General features: G+C 38.3%; 1 protein-coding gene across 2 annotated transcripts; it reads right to left on the reverse strand.

Annotated features, from left to right (window-relative positions):
• Positions 1-2,260: 2,260 nt before the first annotated feature.
• Positions 2,261-25,928, reverse strand: EMB (embigin). Of its 2 annotated transcripts, XM_076362102.1 has the most exons (12): positions 25,817-25,928; positions 20,592-20,678; positions 18,305-18,394; positions 16,924-17,013; positions 14,465-14,639; positions 13,161-13,249; positions 9,547-9,674; positions 8,105-8,387; positions 7,249-7,282; positions 6,846-6,860; positions 5,179-5,252; positions 2,261-3,953 (listed from the first exon to the last, which is right to left on the reverse strand). In XM_076362102.1, the coding sequence occupies exons 1-11, from the start codon at positions 25,926-25,928 to the stop codon at positions 5,195-5,197; spliced, it is 1,161 nt and encodes a 386-aa protein (XP_076218217.1). In that variant the 3' UTR covers positions 2,261-3,953; positions 5,179-5,194. The 2 variants fall into 2 exon arrangements, with proteins under 2 accessions (XP_076218217.1, XP_076218219.1); XM_076362104.1 differs by lacking the exon at positions 6,846-6,860.

The following is a 25,928-nucleotide window of genomic DNA, read 5'->3' on the forward strand; positions in this document are numbered from 1 at the left end:
TTTAATAACAAGTTGTAAAGTTTGGAACTTGGGTTATTTTCTCATAAAGAATTTTTTAATGCATTATATATGCATGTTCTAGCATAAGAAAGTCACATGACTGCAAAACTATTTAAAACCAGTGGAGAAAAATTTTCCAAGGATGTAGCTTCTGATTCTCTTACAAGACTTATCACTTGGCTTTGTGTTTTCACCTGTGCAAGTGCTTAGCAACAGCAGACTGTTGTTTTCAGTCACTGTACAGAACTGCCTGCACAAACACTCTGAATGGCACAGCTAAAAAAGCATTGTTTCTCCTACAGATTTGCGCTCTATCTTCCCTATACACATCTACTTGCAACTCATCTCAACTTCTGCTGTCTGTCCCTCAGGACCCCTGTGGAATACCTGCAGGTCCTTCCCATGTCCCTACAACCATTCTCAACTGGTTTCTTCCTCAGTCCTTGCCACTTCCTACTTCTGGGGAGCTCCCAGCTAGAACTGCAACATGATGTGGCTAACTGGTCAGCCTGCATGTGCTGGGTAGCTTAGAGGACCACTCAACTGAAAAACTCCCCTTACATTGAAGACACCCATCAGTTTCTTTCTAATTTTAATTGTTCAGCAGTCAGTGTTGAAAAGTTTTGAGGGTGGATTTAAAGGCAGAATATAAACCTCATTTTCTTTGGCTGAAAAAGAGTTAGAGGCACATGGATGCCGATTTCAGTATCAATATGAATACTGATGGGTTTTTCCTCTTTTCCTCAGGATTATAGGTCATTTGACATACGCACCTATATGATTAAATCACTTAATTATCCTGGCCCAGTATTGGGTAATTCTTAGGTCTCCATCCTAAGGAAATGTTCATACAGTTCTATCTGAGCTCACAGTTTGGAAACACTTCTAATATTTGTCAAGCTGCACTGGGAATCTGGTCTCACAGCTGCTTGTGTCTACTTTGGACCTATGGAAAGAAGGAATTTGTAGTGACCAGTTTGAAGCATTAGGAAACAGCTCTTCAGGATTCTTTTACAGGCTTTAATCTTTTCCTCTAAGAAATGGATAAGGATTTTGTTGGTATAGAAACCAGTAACATATCACCTCTTGCAAGAAAACAAGGATTTGATCTTGGAAGACAAGATTTGCCAAACAAGTGTAATGATTAGACTCAGCCTACCCATGTAAGTCAATTATAACAAACATTAATCTGTAATTAAAACTAATTTTGTGGAACCTTACACTTAGCTCTAACTGCTGTTTGAAGGAAGTATCTTACAGATTGTTTTGGCTCTCATTTGTTATCTCTTGGCTTGAATGAGGTAAAAAAAATCATTGCCGAGTTTCATTTTTTAAGGTTGCCAGGTTTTCATTCTATTGAAGGCTATGTTTGCATAATAAAACAAGTATACAAAGCAACTGCAGTAGGAATGTATTGAACACATACAACATGTATTTCTCATAAAATATACATTTCTAGGTTTCCAGAGCTTCCTATGTAGTACCTAGACTAGAAAAGTAGCGTTTATGCCTTTGAAGTTATGACCATTAATTATGCCAATTATTTAATATTTATCATTAATGCTATTTATTAGTGCCCTCTGTAGGGGAACCCATAAAGGTTTGAACCTAGGCAGACATATGAGGAATAAAACCACTTAGCAAGATGAAAAAAATAAAAATAAACACCAAACCCCTTGCAGACATGGCAAGCATAACATGCTAGAGGCAGGTCAAGACAAAACTACAGTTACAGCAGCCAATTTGACCAAACTCTAATACAGTCCTGATAGGAGGAACACATCATAGATCCAAAATCCATGCTTAATCCAGGTTCTCCAGTTCCTGCCTGCCTTCAGTGCAGCCCTTGTTTGCTAACACCAAAAAAGTATCTTTTCATGTAACTTGCCTATGTTGGCCAAGACTTCATACCACAATTTCAAGGTCAGGTAGGAATGCTCAGTGAAGGTAGAAATAAGTTGTTACCATTTTTGATTAAAAGGTGGGCTTTTTTCCAGATAGTGCCTAGCCTCCTTTTTGTTGCAAGAGATATTAATTCTGCTTTATTCAGAATCTAATTCTTAGATCTGTAAGTAAGCTTATCTTTACTACTGAATTTCCTACAAAAAAATCTGTTTTCTACAAAAAATAAAATGATGTTTCAAACAATTAATATACAGAAGTAAATTTTTAAACTGCAAACATTTACTTGCTATAACAAAATGCTGTTATGTCAATGATAAATTCATATAAAAACCTGTAAATGCATTCTCGTTTTTATAGTGCATAGAAACTCCAAGGTAAAATACAATAAACACAGTATCTTAGCAAGGGAAATCTTTATCAGTGTTCAGCCCTTACAGTCAATCACTTAATGCTTATATACTTCCCATTGTTTTTTTATCTGGACTTTAACTTGTAGTTCTTAAAGCTGCAAAACAAACTATGAAAACCAAAAAAAGCATAGTTCAGACTAGATTTTGTCCCCCATCTCCAACAAAACAGCCAATGCTAGGCTGATATTTTTCAAACCCATAAGAACAGTAAAATAGGAAAAATAAAATAGATTTAATTCCCTTCCTTTATCTTTTCTTTTTCTGTATTCCTTTATTTATGTTCAAAGAGAAATGACCAGTTTGAGAAAATTCTATTTAGATGTTTTTTCCTTTTGCTTCCCCATGGAGTTTGCAAGTGCTGCCTGTTTCTTCCTTACATTTTTATTGAGAGAAGAAATTCTTTTGAAGATTTTGCTTTTCCCTTTCTTAAAATGGAATTTTTTCTTATTTTTCTTTTGGATTAGCAAGCAACGACAACTAATGCAATCAACTGTTTTTCTATTAGCTGCACATTTTTCAATTGCTGAATGCATAATGTAACTAAATTGTATATTTAAAATTATTGCAACTAGCTCTTATAAAGCAATATCATAAGTCACAATAGCAGCATTGCAATTTTGTGTGTAAGAGAACTAGTGGTATTCATGTTGCTTTATCTTATTACCCTGAAAATTTTAGCTGCTCAAGACCTTCTCTGTGCTCTGAGAGGAGTTTAAGGAATAATATAGTATGCTGCAAGAAGTAAAAGTACCAACTAGACAGGATGTATGATGAGAACCATATAGGCATATTTGTGAAATTTGTGTTCTGTGTAAGTTACAACTGCAAACCGGGTTTTGCAGCCCTCAGATCCTGCAGTAATTTGTGCATGCGCAAGGAATTATTTCAGTTATATTCTGATATGGTACTGTATCCCCTTTGCTTCTTTCATCTACTCTGAAATACTGCTGAAATAGCTCATCTGTACAGTATTTAAGTGCTTAGCCTATTTAGAATTACAGTATAGTAGCAGAGACATACGGCAGGACATCTTAAGAAAATTAATATCTTAAGTATTCAGAAAGAAATATAGGTACATTCTCATTTAAATGAAGCTAAGAAAAGTTAGAATGAAGACATTTTACTGTTCAGAGCAAATTGCAAAACTGTTAATGTTTCATTTAAATCATGATAAAGATTTCCCTTTGACCATTTCTTTGGTAAAAACAGCTGTGTCACATTTGCTTCATCTGCTAGTAAAAAGCATTTTCTTTGGTGGAGATTCTTTTTTGATCTTACAAGTCCAGCTTTGTAACACCTAGCTAATAGGCCCATTCTATATTACCTGTTCATTCAGTGAATGCAAGGTTAGTTCCAATTTAGGACATAAAATCAAACAGATCAGTCATAAAACAGGAAGTCTGATCACGTAAAAACTGCCTTTTAGTAGTAAAATGACAACGTTACAGACAGCAAAGGTCAAAATGCAGAATACATTATCATCTGTATAAAATGAAGTTTCACAGCTATTTTAAAAGCATCTTATTTCTCATAAATGTAGAGGAGTTTACTTAGAAGCATAGTAGATGTTTAAAATGCATAGCCGCATACATCTTCTGTAGCTTTGTGATGATTTCCACTTCTGTTGGCTTAAATCTCCTGAATTAAAAAAGAATAAACACATTTCCTTATAACATGAATTTTGTTATTTTGCTGCTTAATATTTTCCCATATTTGTTTGAAAATATAAACTGGAATGAAGTTTTTTTTTTTTTTGAATGGTCCAATTTGCAAATCTGAATCCTTAGTGATGGACTGAGTGTCATATGCCAAAAGGACTTTACAAGAATAGGACCTTAGATCCAATATGGGGATAAATCCTTGGGAACCTAAGTCACAGCAATCAACGAGTACAATAACATGCAGGAAGCAGAGGAGACAATATACTCTTGGAAAGTATTTGTTCTTGATTTTTTCTGATTTGTTACTCTCTTTATATGATCTTTACCTGACACTTCTCTTTCTGTTCTTTAAAACAAAGGGTATGGAAACAATCTTCCTTCAGGTAGACGGCTTGTGATGAGGAAGAACAGTACCAGCAGTGACATGAATGCAAAGTCACTCACACCTCTCATCTCGAGATGAGAGCTTGGGGTGACAGATGCAGAGGGGGAATAACATGGAGAAATAGCTAGAGTATATAGGATTGGTCCTCAACTGACAGACCATCCTCTGACAAGCATTTCCAGCTGGCATAAGTAGAAGCAGCCTGTAATTAGACTGTAAAGAGGGCAGAGAATCAGGGAAGTTCATTATATAGTTTCCACAGGGCTACATATCCTCTGCTTCCTTCTTCTACCACTAATCCCTTCAGTCACCATCTATTAAGCGCTGTCTTCTTTCCTAGACTCCTATAATCCCTTGTTTCCCATCTCTGGTACTGTCACATTCCCCACTTGCTATTACACTTGCATCCTTCCTCCATAAACTCACTCAACACCCAAAACACAGCCTGAGAGAGCAGGATTTCAGATGCATCAGCAATTGTTAGCTTCTCAGCACCTACCCTGGCATTCATAGAAATGTTTCATGATCAGGAGCCAAGCGATTAAGCAGGTTAATCGGGGTCCTATTTTAAGGACTGCATGGGTGAACAGAACTATTAAACCACAATGATGACAGCATTGAATTAAAAGATTTTGGACTCACTTTCTTGCTGGTATTACATAATGAATGGCTATATATTGTTTTATCTGAACAACAGTTCTATTAATATGTTGTTCCCACATCAAGAAGAACCCAGATTGGGATGGCACAGTGGATTTCTTTGTCCTTGTATTAGGCTGCTCAAGAGAAAAGTAAACTCTAGTCTGTTTCATCTTACCTTTTTAGGAACCAGATTAAGTTTTTCTGTGCCTAGCACTACTGTTTTCCAGACCATTGCTTTCTTCTGATTTACTGTAAGAAAGAGAGGTTAAATTCCAAAACTCAACTTCTAAGTATAGGATGAGCACAGTCATTCCAGTCCCACAACACAATCACAGAGTACATCTAAAATATATTTGATTTTCTCTTTCAGCATGTGAAGTTATAAGAAAAAAGACGATTAAACAAAATTTAAGCAACGAAAATACTGACTCTTGAAGTCTTTCAGCCAAGCCGTAAAGGCAGAACTCAATCCCCCTCAAAAATCCCACAAAGTTCTGGGCAGAAGTTATAACAGTGACAGTATTCCCAGAAATGATTGCTGTACTATCATTTCATTCAGTGTGTAGAATTTGTATATGAAGTGAATGCTCAAATAATATACAAGCAATATACAGCTCAACATCCTCAGAACATGGGCTGAAACAGACATGATTGTAGGTACTCCAGAAGGAGCAATTAGCTATATGGTGTTGGTCACAATCAAGACTTGAATTAACAATTCTCTTGCTAAAAAAAATTTCTGTTTCTGAATCACTAGCCTCCCCACCTAATACATTGTTGGATGTGACATTTTAATTATAGCCTCATCAACTAAGTTCAGTTGTATATTAGTCATCACTTGACATAACAGACAGAAAAGTTCCTTTGGAGCCATTCTCTCTGGTACACAAATCTATCTTCTAAACAGCCAGTAGTTGAAATAACTGAAAGTTATTTAAATCAGGCAAGAAGTACATGGTTTAATAGATTTTCCTCATATGTGTTTATCTAAGATAGAACTCCAAAGTAAAGATCAAGCAGCTGATCAAAACCACATCCCACATCTCATCAAGCATGAAAACATTATTTTAGTGCACTATACTGTGCTACAATCCTATTGTAATACAGTTTCAGCAAGTTTGTAAGAAGTAGGGCTGAGCGACAAGGGCAATTATTCAATTTTCAACCCAAGACATATCCCCAAACACTCAGCAGTATAATAGCATACTATATTCCCAAGATATATCCCCACTTTATAGTATAATTGAATTATAGCTTTAAAGCTGTTTAGATAAGGGGAAAAGCACTAAAATGTATTTTCAGCTAGCACTGGAAAAAGGAATCGGAAAGTGAATACAACACAGGGAAACAAAGAAGGTCACTGCAGCAAGGGATTCAAAAAAGGAAAGATAGTGCTACTCAGAGGGACAAAAAAAAAAGGGAGATAAACATAGGAGGAGACAAGGAACTGAAGCAAACTGGAGTAGACTGGACACATCTAAGAAGAGGAACTGCTAGGCTGCATCTTAAAACAAAGGGAAAGTTAACAGGCCAAATGAAGTGACTGGGCTTCAAAGGATGGGCAAAGGGAGAGAAGTATAGCTTATTTTAGCAAGCAAGCCTTTAGAAATGCATCATCCAGAGGAGGGGGGAGCCAGCATGGGAGCACCAATCCTCAAGGAGCAGAACAGCAACAGAAGTGCCTACACCTGCTCCTTTGGCTTCAGTAGTGCAGCTGTTCCTGTGCCCAGGGAGCCCAAGCCATCAGCACAATGAGAAGACCCCCGCCCCAAGAGACACAGGAGTTACCACCAAAACAGCCAACAACACCAGCTCCCAACACCCCAGTAACTACAGGCTTACCTAGGACAGTTAGGGCTTCGATGACATGCAAGTGAGAGAAATGTATGTTAATATGGACAAAAAAATACATATGAGAAAAAAATTCAAAGCCTCTTCTGCGAAATTTCCACCTGAAAGTAATTTTCCTCGTAGTTACAGCCTTTTAGAATGAGCTTATAATGATGACGCATGGTGCTCTTACAAAAGAGTGAAGTATCTTCCAAACACCAAAATTAAGTGCCAAGTAGAAAAACGCGTTCTGCACACTCTGGAACTAGGAGGTCTTAAGGAAGGGAATAAACTGTACTTTCATATTCATCATTAGCCCTTACCAATGGGCTCAACAACAAGGTATAATTTTAAACAACACGCTAATATGCAGAAAAGGAAGTATTTAACTATAGTATACAAATTCTTTACTTACAGTTGCTCAACTTGGTCAAATTCTTTTTCGTCTTCTGCAGAACAGAAGAAGGATTATATAAGGTCTCAATTAGCAAACCGTACAAAAGTTCTGTTTAATTCTATTATTTACTCCATGTACAAGCAGAACAATCTTATTTTTTCATTTTATTAGTTTTCTTAAATTCGTAATTCAAGTTATCTTGTTCCTCTATTCAGTGGAATTACCTGCAAATTTGTCAAAAAACTTACTTTGATCAAGTTTCATTAATCTTACTTTAATACATGTTATATTATATGTATAAAATACAGAAAAATACATGTATGCATATATGTATAACACTATGTATGTATAATACATAGACACATATATACATAGATTTCTTTATATACGTCACTTCTATTTCATCTTGCACCATCTAGTTCAGCTGACCTATGTATGCCTTAGGTTCAGCAACCAAAATTAGTGCATTCTGTTTTAATGCATTTTTCCTTCTTACTCCTTTTTACATCTTACTACTTCTTGACAGAAGCTTCTCCCATCAAAACTACTAACACTTGCTTCCATTCCTAAGTATTCCCCCAAAAAGTATAGCCTCTAAATTCCTTTGTCTTCTGAGGAAAAAAATAAGGACTATATCAAACCCTTTATGAGAAAGTATTGCTAACTGAAAGCACTTTGTACCTGAATTCTAGACCCATCGAAGAGATTTAAATATCTAAAATAATGCAATTTTGTAGAAGAAAGTTTTTTATCAGAAAGAAATACAGATGTGAAAATCACACTGAACTTCATACATGAAGTGCTATGGGTCATACCTTTCTACCTTTGCTGCAATTTCAATGAAAAGCTAGAAAAGACTTAAAAAAAGACTTACCTGCAGATTTCTCTTTCTTTTTCGAATACATCTCATAGACGAAAACAATAGTTACTAAAATAACAACTTCAGCCACAATTGCTAGAAAGGGTTTGAGAGGCACCATGAGGGATAGAACTCTAAGCTTCAGCTTTCCTTTACTTTTCCCTAGTTCAAAAGCAGCTTCACACCAATATACACCGTCATCTTCCTTGGTGAGCTTCAATATCTTCAGATGGGTTACATTGGCAGATAGTCTATTAATTACATATTTGTCTGCCAGCAGAGAGTCATTAATGGCAATCTGAAAATTAAAAATACAAGTCTTATTAATGCAATGAAAAAGTGTTTAATCAAATTATTTATATTATCAACAGATAGTTCTATATAGAGAGATGTAAAATGAGTTAAGAACAAGTGGCATTTGTGAAGCATGTTTAGTCCACCTCCAAGGGAAGGATTTATCTTAGCTGGCCACCCTGGTTCCCTTTACATTCAATGGAGGAAAATATGCATTTTTAGTGAGCAAGTTGTCTGACCTGTTTTAGTCTATTTAAGATCAGATGAAAGGTACCCTTGACTCTATTGACTCTCCACTGACAAAGGCAGCCTCAGGTGTCAGGATCTAATGTCCAGGTTTCACCACAGCACAAAGCATACACTTTTGAGGAAGCTGAGCTGGAAATGCTGCTTCACTGGGAAAGTATGTTGATAGTCTTACAAGTCAATGCTACTCTCCAGCACTGTAGAGGAGACAGATCTATTTACCTTCTCTCAGTTGACAGTGCTTCCCCCAGAAAAGGGCTAGAACAGAGTGGCTATGCTTCCAAGGCTAAGGGGCATCCTGAAAGGTGGGTATGTGGAGGAGAAACTGCTGAGCGAGATTTGTCCTCCCAGCCTTTAAGGCAGGAGCTGAAGTGAGAAGTATTTCAGCTCCTTCAGAATCAAGTGGCACAGCAGTCTCCACCACGGGATAACCTCCTTCAGGTCCAGTGCCCCAGAGAGGTCATACAGGCTGGGAAATACAGAAGCACTTGTACCTGGAGGAGGAGGAAAAGGGACATGCTCCCGTTCTCCCTCAAGCCTCCAATACCTTACATGTCCTGCTATGATAAGGTTTTTTTTGGTATCAAGTAGTAAGATTTGAGGAATATAACCATCATTAATATAGTAAAGATAAGTATCTGAAGACTGATCTGATTTGTTTTACTCTTATCTGGGCTGTAAAAGTATGGCAGGGACTTTTTGGAAAAGAAACATCATACAAATCAGAACAAAAACTACATCCCTGCGATAATGAATACTGCTAAATATCACAGATTTTTCCATCTGCAGAGATTTACATTAACTTTAATAGAAATGCAATTTGTAGAGCCTACAGTGAAAAGTCATTATACTTTACAAAGTGTCTGTACTTGGTTTTTGCCACATTGTTTTGCCTGGCCAACAAATGAAAACCTTACCTGTTCACTTCCATTGGTCATATACCAAGTCCAAGCAATGGGAGTATAGCCAAAACTTTTACAAATCATTACAGCTGTATCTCCTTCATAACTGACTATGGGTTTTTCTTTTCCTTCAATTTTCGGTACTAAGAACAAGTAGGAAAAAGTTCATCAAGTGAGACCTACAGGTTTCAATTACAGTATTGTAAAAAGATAAAATATATTTAGATATGTATTTATATTAGTCCATTCATTTACTTTTCCCTTAAACACAGATGATTCTATTATTCATGACATGATTTAAATGAAGAGTCATTTCAGGCTGATATTCCATATACAGAATTTGTGCAGAAGACTACAGGAATCCTGCTCTCAGTTGCTGTATGATCTTAAAAGTTGCCAATTAATACTGAAAACCAAGTGATAATCAGACTGATGTCTAGCCTTGCCCATTTCCTCTTTCCCTTCCTTGACAGCTGTGAGCTACGTGCTTCAGCTCTAATACACTAGAAACAGACATGCTAATTTTTCTGCAATTTCACTCAATCTGCAAAAACTGATAGAAGTCTATTCCAGCCATAATGTTACCTGATAATGGTATCTGGCAAGTTGTGCATGCAGAGAACTTTTTTGTAATCAAGACAAAACTGTAGATTGAGGGAGCTTTGTAGTTACAAACATTTTCTAAGCTGAAGTCATGACTTGTGGGTGCATGCCAGTAAAGAGGACTTCTGGTCCAATCTTGCTAAGGATAGAACATGGCCACAAAAAACAAGACATCACATTTTAACTTTAGATCTACTTGTCCCTGCCATTCTAACTGCAGATGCCCCACAGCCTTCCAAGAGCAAAAGCCCAAAAAAGGCTGTTGAATATATTGAGGCATCCCACAGACATAGTTGGGGCTGAACAAATATATCACGATAGAGTATGTATTTCCCCTTCCCCCTTCTTTCCCCTTTCTATTAGGACATTTACCAGCATGTTCTCCTCAGATCCATTTATTTTAAATTTTACTTCAAGTTTCATTGTTCTATGTTGTAAGTTCAGACCCAGTACATTTTTTTAAATTATATTGGTCACACAAGACTAAACAGGCCAAGAACTTGCTTTCAGCAGTTATGATGGAACAATTTGGTATAAACTAAGATTGTTCTTGTTCCCTCCCCTTGTTGACTGGCTGAGCACAAATTAATTGTCCTGAAAAGTTCACTTCTCGTGAGTATTCAAACTTAAAAATTTCCATTCCAGAAACACTAACAAATTGGTTTCATATATAAGAACACACTGCTTACAACCTCAGAATTTGCTGCACCATACATCAATCCAGCCTCATTACTAGTGAAGTCTTCTCACTCCATATGTATTGTTTTAATCATTAAACACATCCTTCTAAAGAGCAGTGGCAAAGTATCTTCACTGCTGTCAGTAAAAGGGACAACTTTACTAATAACTGCTGCCACTTCCTTTGCAATTTATAGCAGGGGAAAAAACAAAAGCAGGTTGGGGAAAAAAGAATGGAACATGTGAAAACAAATAAAAAACCCTTGTAAGCAGCACAACAGGTTTATGTGGTAGTCAAAAAGATTCAGCCATGCTGATCAGTGGCAAAGCACAGCTATAGGCATACCAGCAATACCTTTACCACATTAGCCATGATTAAGGACATGAATATTCATCATGAGTTCTGGGATCTGGCTGTGTAACAGCGTGGTTAATCCTTGAATACATGCAAAGAAATAATATGCTTTCTCCCAGGCATTTTTGTAATTAGATCACCCACAATTTGGTGACAAAACACTGCTGCTGCACAGAAAAAACAAATTGTTGAAGAGATGAACAGACAGGTGATCGCACCAGCATTTATACCAGTCAGATTTCCACACTGGTCTAAGACCAGAGTTGTTTCATAGTGCATGTACCTGGACAGCTGCTTAAGGATCCCTCAACAATGGGCAAACGCAAAGTAATCTGTTCTACCCTTTAATATAGCTATTACAACACTTCACACCATTTTAAAATACCCATAAATATTCTCTGTGTTTAATAATTTGATCTTCCTATAAGCATCTCAAAATGTTAATGGTTTTCTGCAGACCTGGGTAAAAGCTCAACTCAAAATCTGCAGGGTTATGCCAAGCCAGGATGGAGGAGGGGAGCAGAGGCAACACATCAATAATGCCTAACTGCCTAGTGGAAAAGCTACTGCAGTTAGTTACAGCAGTGATGACTTTAGCCACTGAGTCTATACCAACACATTACTCATCTTTCAGTTCGAGAATTGTTCTCTCTGCATTATTGACTGGAAGATTCAAGGACTTCTCTTTCGCATTTCCTTCACTCTTGCATTAATCTTGAAAAGTCTCAAGCCAGTACTTTTTACAGCATCAGAAGTGGCAGCATTCAACCATTGTGAAGCAATTCTCCCATCGTCTTGTAAGAAATCAAGCAGTCCTAAGCACTGTTCTGGAAAAGATTACTTCCCTATTGAGTCATTCCCGCCCTTACCAAAATAGTTCCTGTATACTTTCAGAAGAATAAGGTCTGCTTTGACTTTTTTTTTTTATGTAAAAAGACTTGGATAGCCATTCAACTAAACCTCACCCACATGTTGACAAGAAAAATATATAATTTTTAGAGATTAAAAGGTCTGAATAAACTACAATTTTGTCTTTCTTCAGTATTGCAAGCTGATCTCCCCTGGCTGAAGGTTTGAAAGCAGGTATCAACATTACTATTCAAGACTGAGATATACATGAGAATTTCCTCAAGTCATATGACCAGATATCCTGCTGAACAAAGTCAGCTTGCAGCACTGAGAATTACAGAGCCCTGCTGGTTAGTTCAGCTGAAGTTAGATATCACAGTCTGTGGGGCTTTCGCAGATCAAATTCTTGCCTTGCTCTACAAAATTTGGATGGTGAGAATAGAGAAGGGAATAGCTCTTATTAGAGATGAAGGTTCTTAGCAGCTTGTATTTGTTTCATTTCCACGTCTTCCATTCAACTGGATTCTGCCTACTACTGTCAAGGACAACATTACTGGAGAAGAGAATACAAAACAGAAGAGAGGGTACTCATACTGCCCAACGAAGCAAACTAACTTTTAATATAAGAGCTGTTCTTATAACATATAGAATGAAAGATGCACTAAAGCAATAACTTGGTGCTTCAGAAATACAACTGAATTTGTTCAAAAACCTGCCTCCATTCTGCCAATCATTGCTCCTCTTGTAACACTGAGTATCAGGCCAAACTTCCAAGTCATTGGCTCTGCTTTTTGAAGAATTTATCTGAGACACCATCCTTTCCTCCCACCCCCCAGAAAGTGATGAGTATTCACTCCTGCTGTAGGGATGGAGTGCAAAGGGGAAATCAGTCACTCGTTCAGGAAAAAAAGTAGGCTTATATGCTCTTTTGGTTATTAGCAAATTTTGTTAAAAAGGCGTTTAGTTTTTGCTTCAAAATTCTTCCTCCTTCAATGCTATAGAAATGCCTTTGATAGTGATTCTCACTTAGCTTGATCATACTAGTCACTGCTTATCAAATGAAGTTGCAATTTCCATACTATCCAGGAACCATATTAATACAGGATTTCAATGGTCAAGTGAAGCAAAATTTAAAATAACTTGCCTTGTAAATGAAACATAGCGCTGATTTCTTCTTCACCTTTCAGAGTACAACTGTAACCTCCCAGATTACTGTTATCCAAGATCCTCAACCTTCAAAAAAAGTTTCACCAATTTGTTTTTTTGCTTGTATTTTCTTTTGTCCTATAACTATCAGTGACTGCTAATAAACATTCTAAAGAAACCAGCAGAGATTAGTAGTGGAGCGGAGAACATACATCACTGAAACGCTAAGATTCAGGTTTAGTGCAATGTAAAAACAGCATGGTATTTAAGAAAACAGAAGAGCACAAGCACACTTAGGAACGTAAATATTTTCACCCTTGTTGGTCACAGAAGGCCTAACATCTTTAAGCAGTATGATCTACAGGTTACCGAATTAGACATGGGTTCACCATGTGAACTATATAGCATACGCTATGTAGGACTTCAGAAGAGATTATTTAAATGGTTTCTTCTCTATAAAGCCAGAGAGTCAATGGCTAGCATAGCTCCAACACAGAACAGTTTTAAAGAGCTGTCATCTAATGAAGTCCAGCATCCTCTCTGCTGGCAAACTATACATTTCACAGGCACTTTGAAAAAGATTTACATGGCTGTGTTTGTGTATATGGCGTAGAAGAAAAGCAACAGTACATTCTCATCACATTTTCTATCAGAGATTTTATATAAATGTTATTGATGTTAAGAAACCAAAGCAATACAGATATCAACTGGGGACCACCTGGTTAAAATTAGCCCATCTACAGATTTTAAGTCCAACAGTAAATTATATCAATTGAAGAAAATTTTCTACAACATTTCTTCACTCTTTCAAACCTCTACAAAGACTCAAGAAAACCTTTAAAAAATCCAGAACATCTTTAATGTAACGCTAATTTCTCCTCTCTTTTGCTAACTATGAAGGAAAAAAACTGGCCATTGGTGCCTTTCAGACTTCTGCAAAGCAGCACTGAGGTAGAAAAGAGAATGTGGAAGAAGAAATTGAGGTATTTTAGCAATCTCAGACTGAGATTACTACTTCAATTACTGAACAGAACTACTGGACCTCAAGGAACTGTGTCCTTATTCTCTACTTGTCTTGAAGAAACCTTGTTTTTCCAGCACTAAAGGAAGCTTTTCCTCCAGGCTCAAGGTAACCACAACCTTTTTCCTTTCCTGCAGCTTTAATATGTTGATTATGGGCATACATTAATCACCACATTTGGCTCTTTTCTAATATATACGTGACTACTATTGGGCAGTGTATATGCATGTGACAATAACTCCTTAGAACCCGGAAGTCAAACTGTAAAGAATGCTACTTACTGGATGCTCCAGCTGTTTTCAGTTTTATTCATGTGTCTGATTGTTTCATTTCCCCTCTTCCAAGTCACTTGAAGACTTTTCAAATGAGAGTATTTATTGTCCAATCTGCATGAAAGTTCAATTCTAGCTGCCCTGTCCAAAGTGATATTTTTTTCCACAGAAGTACCAGAAACACCTAAAAAGAAGTTTAAAAAATGGTTTATGAAAAACATTTCTTCATTCTGGGGGAAGAACAGATCCAAAGATTGTGTTTTACATATGCTGGATTACAGGTGGATATAGTGTGCTGCTATTATACTTTCCAGGGTAAAAAAACCTGCAAAAAATCAGCCAATCAGTCTTTGACAGTAATTTTCTTAAGCCATAACTGAGTTATGATACACATCCATTACAAAAATGACAGAGTCACTCCATTCTGTAGGTAAACTTTCTAGACGGCTCTAATATAGAAACATAGATATTCATTTCACTGAAAGCAAGACAGACTTATACTTCTACATAATTTAACCCAAACCAAAATATATTGAGTACTTAGCTCTTCACCAAGGGGAACAATGTCTGCTCTCAGTCTAAACTTCCTTTTTGACTTCACATTTGGTATTAAAAAGCAGGGATTTATTGGATTAAAAATATTTTATATTTAAAATAATAAAAAGTTATTAATAACATCAAAAAGAGTTAGACTTGTAAATATCTATAGCATCCAGGTTTTAGCCAGTTGCAGATTTTTATGATACTGTGAGATTATAGGTAATGTCCTGTTACTAGTGAAGTTGTTGATAAAATCCGGTCTTAACATTGTTGGATCTGGCCTTTCATACTCCAGCTACTCAACCTGAAACCAAGTCATCTTCAAACCCATTTACGGCTGCCTTTGCCTTCTAGTGGCCAGCCAGTAGAATTACAATGTGAAGACATTCCAATGCAGTAGAAAAACCTGACACTTTTTTGCTTTTAACAAGCTCCATGAGCATAAATGAGCACATCCAAAAAATAGGTTTCAACAGCAGGTATCTCTCCAGTCCATACAAACAGCCTTTTCTTAAAAAAAACACCTTTAACTTTGTACCTGTCAGCAATGATATTTTATTTCATAATTGGCCTTTTCTTTCATACCTTCTACATAGAACTGTGGTTAGTCCATCTGAATACTCCACGAAAATTTAATCCAGGCCTCACCTCAATCCTAGACCTACTCTGTAGTACTTGATGGTCAAAAAAGTGCAGCTGTATTTCACAGCTCAAATTCTTTGAGAGAAAAGGAAGTTAAGGTACAGCTCACTGACTTAGTAATGCAAGTCATACCTAAGAAGCAGCAAAGTCTGAAGTGGAAGCACCAGATACTCCCATAGAATATTTGAACTTTACTGGGTCTGGCAGAGACATTTACAGCCTGCAGAACAGCATGCCCAGAACTCCAAGTCCCTGCCAAAATATTACAGATCTGTTGAACTGGAGTTAAACTCAGAGGTGCAACACCTTGGCCTACCTTGGTCTTTCATAGCAGAGCAAAGTCAGTTACTGCAACTCATTTATTACAGCCATTACACTCAATAAATGAGCCAACCTCAACAAGGTGTGTTATGCTTGTTTATGATCAAAGTAATTTTGCAAATGGAATTGGTTTCATAGTAGCAAAAGTTTTACAGTCAGATTAATTACACTGGCTAAAAATAAAATCCATACCTTTTGAGATTATTTTAAAAATAAATCCACACTTTAAATGAATGGAACATGAAAACCCTACGCTGTTGAAAATTAACCACTAGCAAGACTGATATCTGGTGCATCTCTGTACCAAGAGTACATGTACCAGAACAAGAAAGACTCTACCTTAAGTTTTCTGCTAGAAGAAGATACAGCATAAATGCTGTGCAATTATGTCCTTAAGTATCATACCAGTACTTTGCAAAGGAGTTTTAACTGATCTCCTCCAATTGAGAGAGATTTCAGGTAGATCAGTTTTTCCAGTTGTTCTGAGAAATTACTTATAAATGCTTATTTGACAACTGGGAACTTCACATCTACTTTAGGAAGAAGCTTATCTTGCCTTTTCTCCACACTAACTCGTGTAATGCTGCAAAGCTGACTAACACCTGCTGGTTAACAAGTACCCTAGCTTACATGGGCTCTCCAAGTGGATTCACTACTACAAAGAAATTGTCACTTGAATTGATTTGGGGGAACAGATAGCTATGAGTTGTTTTTACTTACAGTTTTAATTAAAAAAAAAAATAAGAATCTCATTCTCCACTGCAAAATAGTTATTAAAACACAAAACTGAGTAGTGCAACAAACTTACTCATCTTTTCTTTTACTGAGCTCATCACTTGCTCACTGTGAACATCTTAACTTTATCAAGTTGCCATCCTAAATACTTCTACGACTCATACAAAAGATTATGTGTAATCACAGGCATTCAATATAAAATAACTGGAAGAGAAAATAAACACACTCACCAGGTAGGAGTACCTCATACTCCACAAAAGTGACATTAGACATGTTCTCTTTGGTTGCCTGCTTGAACTCTTGTGTGGTAAGATCTGGACCTAACAAGGTTGTGGGGGGAAGCAAAGTGATATGTTATGATCCTGTAAAGGTAATCATACAGCAGAGTGTCAACATGGTATTGCAATTGTTTCTTATAGTAATCTTGGGGGAGAAAAAGGACCTTGCCAAATGCTGACTACTATGGAGATCCTTTCATATACCTTGTGTATTAACAGCCAGAATCTTAAAGTAGCAGTGTTGTATGGCCACTGTTATAGTAATTATGCCATTTTAGAAGATAGTTTCTAGCTTTAATATCATGTTGTAATTGTGAATGCCAATACTCTAAACAGGTCTTATCTATTTCACAGCCTCATTCAAAGAGTCACCTATATATGTGGCTTTTCCTAAAGCTTACAGGTGGGTCCTAGAACTGTACAGGACTACGTCAATGTTTAAGCAGAGCTTGGAAAAGTAATAAGCTTCAGAAAAATAAAAAAGAAGAAACAGAAGAACAGAACACTGCCATTCCCAAAGCCACTACAATTTAACAACACAGCCAGAAAGCCAGAGGTAGACTATCTAATCTAGATGCAGCTCTAATGAATGCAGGGGCAAGATCAGACCATGTTCCAGTGGAGCACAGGGTGAGTCCCTCACTGCTCCGCAAAACTCTGGTTATACTGCAGGGAATTTCCTTCTACACACAAAGAATATCAATATTGACCATCATCTGCCTGACTAAAATATACTTTCCTTCTGTGAGGGAAAAACTACATTTAAAAGTTTTAATATGGCCAGCAAAATCCCTTTTCTGTAGGACTATAGATAGCATACTATTCAGAGACTACCTTTATAAAGCTCTACAAAGCTTGATAACAGCTATCAGGCAGGCAACTGTAAGCATAAACAGTCTGTTCCCACCACTGTACTTGTTCTCATGCTCTGTGCATTTCAAGAACAGAGCAAGAAAGCAAATTAATAAGCTACAGCTTTAACAGATGTAGCCCAGCTAAGGAAGCATCACCCTTCCACATCTACACACAATTGTTTCATTAGTATTTTACTACCTGCATACAAGTTCCTAGTAAACTGCAGCACACTGCGGGAGATGACATTAGAAATTACGCTTAAAGGAAAGGTCAATTCAATACAGTTATAGCAATTTTTATTTTTTCAGTTTCCACAGTTACTTTCTATACAGCTTTAAACATCAAACTGTTTGTCTTGGTAATTATCAACTAATATAAATCCTCCATAACCACTTGATTAAAAAAAAAATCAAGGTAAAACTTTAGGGTAACCAAAATTTACTAATATAAGTAGAAGACAACATGTGATTGCTTTTACCAGGTGTAGATACATTACGTCCAAGTGTCAGATGATCTGAAGGGCTCCCCTGAGTTTGCCAGTTGACAGTTCGTGTAGTTGTCACAGGCTCTGAAAGGTGAAAAAACAAACTGGTTACAAAAAAATTTGTTTCATCACTAAATTGAAAGAAAATTAAAGAAACAGACATTCCCCTGCCCCACGGTAGATAAATACACTAAATGTTTTAAGTCGCATGTTTTACATGCTTGCAAAGTAATTTTATTGTCAGTAATTTTATAATACATTTCAGGAATATATAAATAGCAATTGATTGAATCTGCCTTATCATACAGCATTATAGGAGAAAATTATTCTAGTTTTTGTAGAAGGGAAGGGGCTTTGTTATCTCTCCTGTCCATGGATTGAAAAGGTTCCTACTCACAGTTGGGAAAATAAAGGAAAATTAGGCTACAGCTTCAGTCTTCTCAATGAAAGCAGCACTGGGTGGCAGAGTTGATCACTGTGCAGTAGAAATAGTACCTCTGAAAGCCTAGATCTCAGAATTACTCCTTCTCTTTTCCTGCATAAAATACTTAACTTTGAGGTAAAGTTCTTAAACATATGCCTCTTGGCTACAGTTGAGAGAATCTGGCTGTGCTGAAGGAGGTCCCTGCTAGTGGTTTGCATCTAAAGGTCTCTGAGCAAGAATAAACAGAGGTACCACATGCCTTCCAAGTTGCTGGCCCATTCCATAAAGCAGTGTTTTTCTTTATCAACGTGTCAGCTCACAACACAAGGAATGCTGTGCCACAGGCAATCAGCCTTTTGCCTGGCTTGTTCCATCTGCATTTTCATACCTTCCCTCATGCTTCAACCAGTTTAAGTAATAATAAACCTGTATATTAAGGTGGACGATGCAGAAGAACAGAGCTTCAGGCTAGTTCATTTGGTGGTTGTTGACAGTAGGCTGTTGTCAATCTCAACTACTAGTCCAAAATGGCTTTTTAAGCAAAAAAATTATGAAGCTGTCTCCTAGCACTAGACAGTATGTCCTGTTCCTCTATACAAGAGCACAAGCAAGCCTTGATCTCTGCCTGATGGAGAAAAACTCGTCCAAGTGTTTACCCCTGAAATAAGAGGTGAAGGCTGAAAGTGTTCTGGGGAATCTTCCTCTGTCCATGTGTGCAAACACCCTGACAGCATGCCAAGGTTGTCATGGATCACCTCAGTTTATGTCAGTCTAGTATATGCATCACCTGGTTTGTTACTGAAATCCCTCATGATGATAGATTCAGAAGGCACCAGTGCCAGTTCATATAGCAGTTGTTATCTATCCACAAAAACCAGACAATCTTTAAAATGTCTTGCACACTAACAGGATTTTCATACTGACTGTCTTCCTCATTTGATATGTGAATTGAAAATAGTCAGGTGAGGTCATCCTTACAAAATACTTCGTGTATTTTAGCTCATATGTGTGTGTGTATGTATGGAAAGAGTTATTGCATCTATTAGATATTGCACTCCTAGTTCTCACACACATTGTGCTAAAAAGCTCTGAAAATGAACACCAGATAAACAGCATTATCATCTCCAATGACAAAACTTTAGATGGAATAACTTGTCAGAACTTGCTTGAGTTCATGTCTAAATATAACTTAGCCCATGTTTGATTTGCATTAATCAGCATGAGCTTTGGTACACTGCTGAATTCCTGCTGCTCTGATCTTTATGGAGAAAGGAGAGGTGGGAATCAACAATCATTGGTTTCTTCTCCCGCCTGGAACTTATTCTCTGCTCCCTATCAAAACCACAATTAAGGTCCAGAATATGGTGAATAAAGTGTGAGGACAAAAGAAGGTTTGACACATCCATAATTTAAAAAAACAGACAGATGAAGCTAGCAGGCACAGTGATGCAAGGGCATTCATGTACCTCTCACTAATACAAGAGCGTAACGAAGAGTCCTTACATGAAAAATTATCAGGTATAAGTGCTGGAACAGAACCTCCCACAATGGTTCTAGTTTGGGAATTGTCCCATCTCCAGGGTCTTCGCCTGCTTTTATGGCATACATGCATAAGGGCAACAGATCACGCAACTAGCAGTTGGATAGCTTTTTCCACAGGCCTTAAGATGCCTACGACACTTAAGCTCTTGCAGTGGCTTTAAAGGGCCTACATGATCTATTTACTTGTTTCTTCTGAAGAGCCACAATCTTATTTCAAAAGACTTATTTAGTATGAAAATGTAAACTCTACATGGTAACTTAGGATCAGTAGGAAAAAGTATTAGAGCTTTAGGTGTACTGAAATAAAAGAATTACCAGGAGATGATTCATTAAGTCCAGCTTGCATCTTAGTCAATGAGTATGCCTGAGACTGACTGGCATCTTGTGTTGTCATAGTTGGATCTAAAAAGAAAAAAGGGTTTAAAGAAACTTTATTCTCTCTCAGCTGAACTGAGTTAGAAGTATCTAGTTCATTAAAAGAATCCAAACAGAACCTCCTCACCTCAGCCTAATACCTCCATTTTTTCTCCAAGTTCTGAGCATATACAGCCAAAATGTGGAAGAATTACTTTTCATTAGTTCTTTAGCTTACTTTAGGCAAGAAAAGATTAAAGAACAGAGGCAGTATTTATTTGGCCTCTAATATCTGTATACAGATCTCTTCCTGTAGTTAGCCTATAGTCAGGCAAAGACATTCTTCAGAATATTCCAGCAGACCAAACTTCATAACCTGTACTTAAATCCTGTCTTTTTTGTGGGCGTAGACAACCACAGCTTATGACACTGACACTAGCTGATTATTTTTAAATGTAGATTAGCAGATTCACTAATAGAATAAGGACCTCATTACAACCTTACATGTCTACCCTGCTTAGAGATGCAATGAACAACCTCCTTTCCTTCTATTATCACCTTGGTGAGCATAACAAAAGGCACTGTGTCAAACATGGACTTCACCAAGTAATAGTAATGACTATTTCCATAATTTTTTTTTTTTTTAACACCACTGCAAATCTGATTCTGCTCCTATAAAACAGTTTTTGTAAGAGCCAGGCAATGCTTTATGTTCTTGACTGGAGAAAGGACAGCAGGGGAAGAGGTGGAAGACTTGCTTAGTTCGAGTATGTTTCTGTGTCACTCTATTAAGAATTCAAGGTCCCTAGATGTTTTATAAAAATGGAGATGTTTACTCCTTCCTTTCTGTTCCCACATTTGGGTGGCAGAACTAGTCAGCGTAAAATAAACACTGCATCTTCACATGCTTAGGTATTCCAGGACATATTCCACTGCCATAGCAGCAGGATGCACTCTTCCTCAGACTCAGAGCAATCTCACATTAGCAGCTTTTAAGCGATTCGGCCAGTAGTTACACAGAGAAAAAGGACACATGTTTTGTAGTTCTAATTAAAATCTGGGAAGGGTAATAAGCTCTGCTAGACATCCAAGACAGCAGCAAGCATAGATGAAAAGTGAAAAGCTGCATCATACTTTAAGCGTGTTCAAACTTGAGAACTGCATGCCTTCAGCAGAAAATAAAGTCAGCACCCTGCCAGTTCCTACAAGTGAACAACACTACTAACACTCCTACCCCATTTCAGCACTACAGGCAAAGACAACCTACAGACTCTCCCACTGGCACCTCCAGCACACAGTTACTCCAGACTACATCAGAGTCATGCCCAGCTTGCACCATCTGCTTTCTCAATCTGCCCATCATACTTCAACCAGTTTGGATCAAGAGTAAAACAAGGTAGTCAAAGGGTATGATTAAAAAATAAAGCATTAGTGGTTCTTAACAGGCTCTTCATTTTTCATATTTTTTCATACCAGCCAAGTGTTCCCTCCCAGCCCCTCACCCAAGCAAAGAACATAAGAAATCTGCTCTATCTACGTATCTGCTGGCTTATGACCCAGCCAGTAAGAAGACCGAGTCTTATTCTCTGCTTGACAGAGGTGTGAGAACAGGGATAGCTATTATGCTTCTGATATTCATGGTAAGGTTGAAGAAAGGTCCATGAATTTTTGTATCTGCAGCATCTTGAGGCATTCTAAGGATGTCATGGATCACCTGACTGTGTCAGCTTAGTAGATGCATCACCTGCACAGTAATTAAAATCCCCAAAGATTATAAATTTAGAAGGCGCAGTGCCAAGCTGTAGAGCAGCTCTGTTATCTCTCTGCAAGGAAGCCAGATAACCTGCAACATGGTTTGCATACTAATAGGATTCTCATCTTGGCTTTCTTCTTTGGTTCACATACCAAGCGAAAGCAGTCAAGTAGTATTATTTCTCATCACCACTGCTTCCACATATTGGCTCTTACCTGCCCATATGTCAAACTACATAGCACTGAAATAACATGGCTCTGCTTTTGTCCTCTCATATACACCCGCTGAATAGCATCAGAGATCAAGATGACCCAGGACTGCATTAGTGTCATCAAGCCAGGCAGTGATGTAAGCAAATCAAGTGGAATAACTTCTCAAACTATTGAGTCATGGCTGCATGCCTTAGCCTATAATTGATTTGCATTAGATTTAATCAATAGTGTGGTAGCTTGCTGAGTTCTTGTTGCCCTGATCTTTATGCAGAAAGTAGTAGGCGAGAGTATGAGGTCATTAATTTATTTTTCTACCTTACCTCTGCTTCCTACTGCAGCCAATATTTGGGGAATAAAGTGTGGATGTACCATACTTGTCATCACCAGAGCAATTTCAGGCTTTAAAATCTATTTGCTCTTTTTCAGCCAGAAAAGTGGCTGAATAGGAAAAGGTTGAGATACAATTTGGCTTGGTTTAACATCATTAATTTAATGTTTAATTTAGTGTCAATTAATTTAATATCAATTTTATACTCTGTGCAAACACACAAGTGTTCAGTAGCATCCAAAACCAGCCACCAGAACCTCCTAGTGCCCCTAGAAAAGGGGCAAGCTGCACGCTGAGCTCTCCTGAGGCACCAGAGGATCCACATGAAGGACTTCCAAATGCCCTGATAGAAGCCCTTCCCTCAGGGCAAACCAGAAAAATCCAACCTGGAAGCAGAGTCTGTAAGAAATAAGGTGTATAACTCCTTGTATCTTTAGGGCAGAAGTTAGGACATGAGATGTGGTGCATTTGCTTTTCCTGAAGGAATCTGGCAGCACATCCTGAAACTAAATTAGACAACCACAGTGATAACCAAATGAAGCAGCAAACTCTGAAGAACAGTGTTGTGACACTTAGTTAGAAATTACCCTCAACTCAATGTAGAATAAAAATGATGGTTTAAGTATTTCAAAACAATTAACTAAACAGTTACAAGACTAAAAGACAAAAGTAACAGAATAATAGTAACTCTCCTCAAGCTACTTATCTCAAAATAAAAATCTAAGAGGCCTCTTGTGCTATCTGCCTGATCAGCTGCAGAAGGGTATGCAACCTGCTTTTCTGCAACTCAGTCCTTGTGCACCTAGTACTCCCCCCAGTTGCTTTTACTGCAAGCATTTATTTTGAAGAAACCCGCTGAACCCCCACATCTCTGGAACACACACTGTTTCTGGACTTCACTAGAAGGCAGTTTTAGTTCTTCTCCCTCCAAGGGAGCAGGAACTTCCCTTTGCTGCACCTGTGCAGATGGTCCCTGTGCTTGACTAGGTTTTTGCCCATTTGGTTAATAACCAATGGAAGAGTCAAACACTTTTCCTCACATTTAAATCATGGAAATCACAGTATGAAGCCTCCCTATCTAGTTCATAGAAATATGAAAGTGTTTCATAGAAGTCTGAAAAACAACAGCCTCACTTTATACAGATAAAGCATACTAAAGCAGGTGGCTCACTTCTGATGTCTGCTCAAAACCAGACATGGTATCCACCACTTTAGGAAGACGGTAGATTTATGGAAATTTTGGAAACACAAACAGGGTTTTGTTGGGGTTTTTTTTTTTAGTTGTTTTGGGGTTGGGTTTTTTTCAGAAGAGGGTATCATTCCACTGATGGCTTTACATAAACTTAGAATTGCTTCAACCATCATTAAGTACAGTTTTCAGCAGTAATAGTCATCAAAAATAAATACCATGTGGCTGACTTGCCATAATGTGACTCACATGTTCCTACAAATATCAGGCCATTTACAGTCACAAAAATTCTTGATCAACAAAATAAATTGTTAGAAAGTACTTCAAGTTTTATGTGTGTGTACATAAACACACATACATATTTTAACGAAGCTTTAAGAACTACTAAGCAGATTTTCCTCTGTGCACATACATAAATATGTGTATTTCAAACAAGTCTTGAGAACTGCAAGACAGATTTTCTGTCCTTTCACATTATGTGAAACTACTACAAATTTTACAGAAGTTATCATCACACAGGGAGAAGTATTGCTCCTCTCAGAATTAGGAAGACCAACTGAGGCACAAACAAACATGTAACTATTTACATATCACACACTGAAAATGCAGCTAAACCATTGATGGTTAATTCAAGCCACAGCAATAATGTTCACATACATGTATTGGCAGAACTTTGGGCCTTGGCAAGACATGCTCCAACAATGACAGCTTGCACAGCAAGCATCAGCTATCTGGTATTTCCTTCCATTACCATTCTCTACTACTCTGCAATGGTTCAAAAACAGCAATTAACAACAGAAATCCACTAGTTTTAGAAATGAGCTCCTGTTCCCTTAGAAGTGACTGGTCTGCTCCTGAACTGCTGGAAAACACTAGAGGAAAAATAGGGCCCAGAAGGCTCAAATCCCTCTTCCTTCATGAATTTTAAATGTTACATTTAAAAATGCAATATAAAATCCTCCAAGGAACATTCCTCACAACCTGCTAGGCATACTGATATTTTAGTAATTTAACTTGCCCATTTGGGTTTTTTCAGGACTTAAATAATGCTTTCCTTGATAAGGATAGGGCAGCAATAAAACACTATGCCTCGACCTCCAAGTCCTGCACCTGTGAACTAATAAATCCTCCTGTTTGTGAGGCAGAAAGCAGGAGATGGTATTAGACTGCAGGACTGAACATCACAGGATGCGGTTCAGCATCGCAGCCGGTGTGTGTCTGCTGCCCACCAGCACACACACGCAGGGAGGCAACGCTAACGACCACGTTACCGTTCATTAGAGGAAAGCAGAGGACCGATCCCTACTTTCCGGCAGGCCTACGAAAAACCCAAACACTTTTTTGACGTTAAAGACGAAAGAGCACCGGGGGGCAGGGGCGGCAGCTGCCCCCAGAGCGGGTGCCGGGGAGGAGGAGGCAGCGCTGGGGAGCTCCGACCCTGGGAGGGTCGGGGCCGCCGAGGAGAAACGCCTCAGTCGTTTAAATAGGCAGGGCCGAGAGACAGCCGCCTTGCCGGGCTACCTCTTCGCCCCCCTGGGGAGCCCGGGGGATGCTTCGGGGCAGGGAGGACCTTTGCTCAGCCGCAGCTCCCAGGCGGTGCCCCCCGGCCCCCCTCGCCCCAGCCCACCCCGACGCTGAGGGCGGACGAGGCGGCTGCGGCGTGACAGCCGCCCAGCCCAGCCCGCGAGACAAGGGAGCATTTACCTGCGGGGCTCCCGCCCGAGAGGCTGAGGCTGAGGTACAGCAGCAGCAGCAGCCGCAGCAGCAGCCGCCGCAGCAGCCGCCCCGGGCGCTTCCCGGAGAAGGCGGCAGGCAT

This window comes from Aptenodytes patagonicus, chromosome Z (assembly GCF_965638725.1).
Source record: "Aptenodytes patagonicus chromosome Z, bAptPat1.pri.cur, whole genome shotgun sequence".
NCBI lineage: Eukaryota > Metazoa > Chordata > Aves > Sphenisciformes > Spheniscidae > Aptenodytes > Aptenodytes patagonicus.

Bases quoted from the DNA above. Each gene is read 5' to 3' on its own strand.
- EMB (XM_076362102.1), bottom strand. From the start codon at position 25,928: ATGCCTGCCGCCTTCTCCGGGAAGCGCCCGGGGCGGCTGCTGCGGCGG. The intron at 9,675-13,160 runs GCAAGTTATTTT...ACTTGTTCTTAG, and splicing joins CGCTATGTTTCATTTACAAG to TACCGAAAATTGAAGGAAAA. The intron at 7,283-8,104 runs GTAAGTCTTTTT...TCTGTTCTGCAG, and splicing joins AAAGAAAGAGAAATCTGCAG to AAGACGAAAAAGAATTTGAC.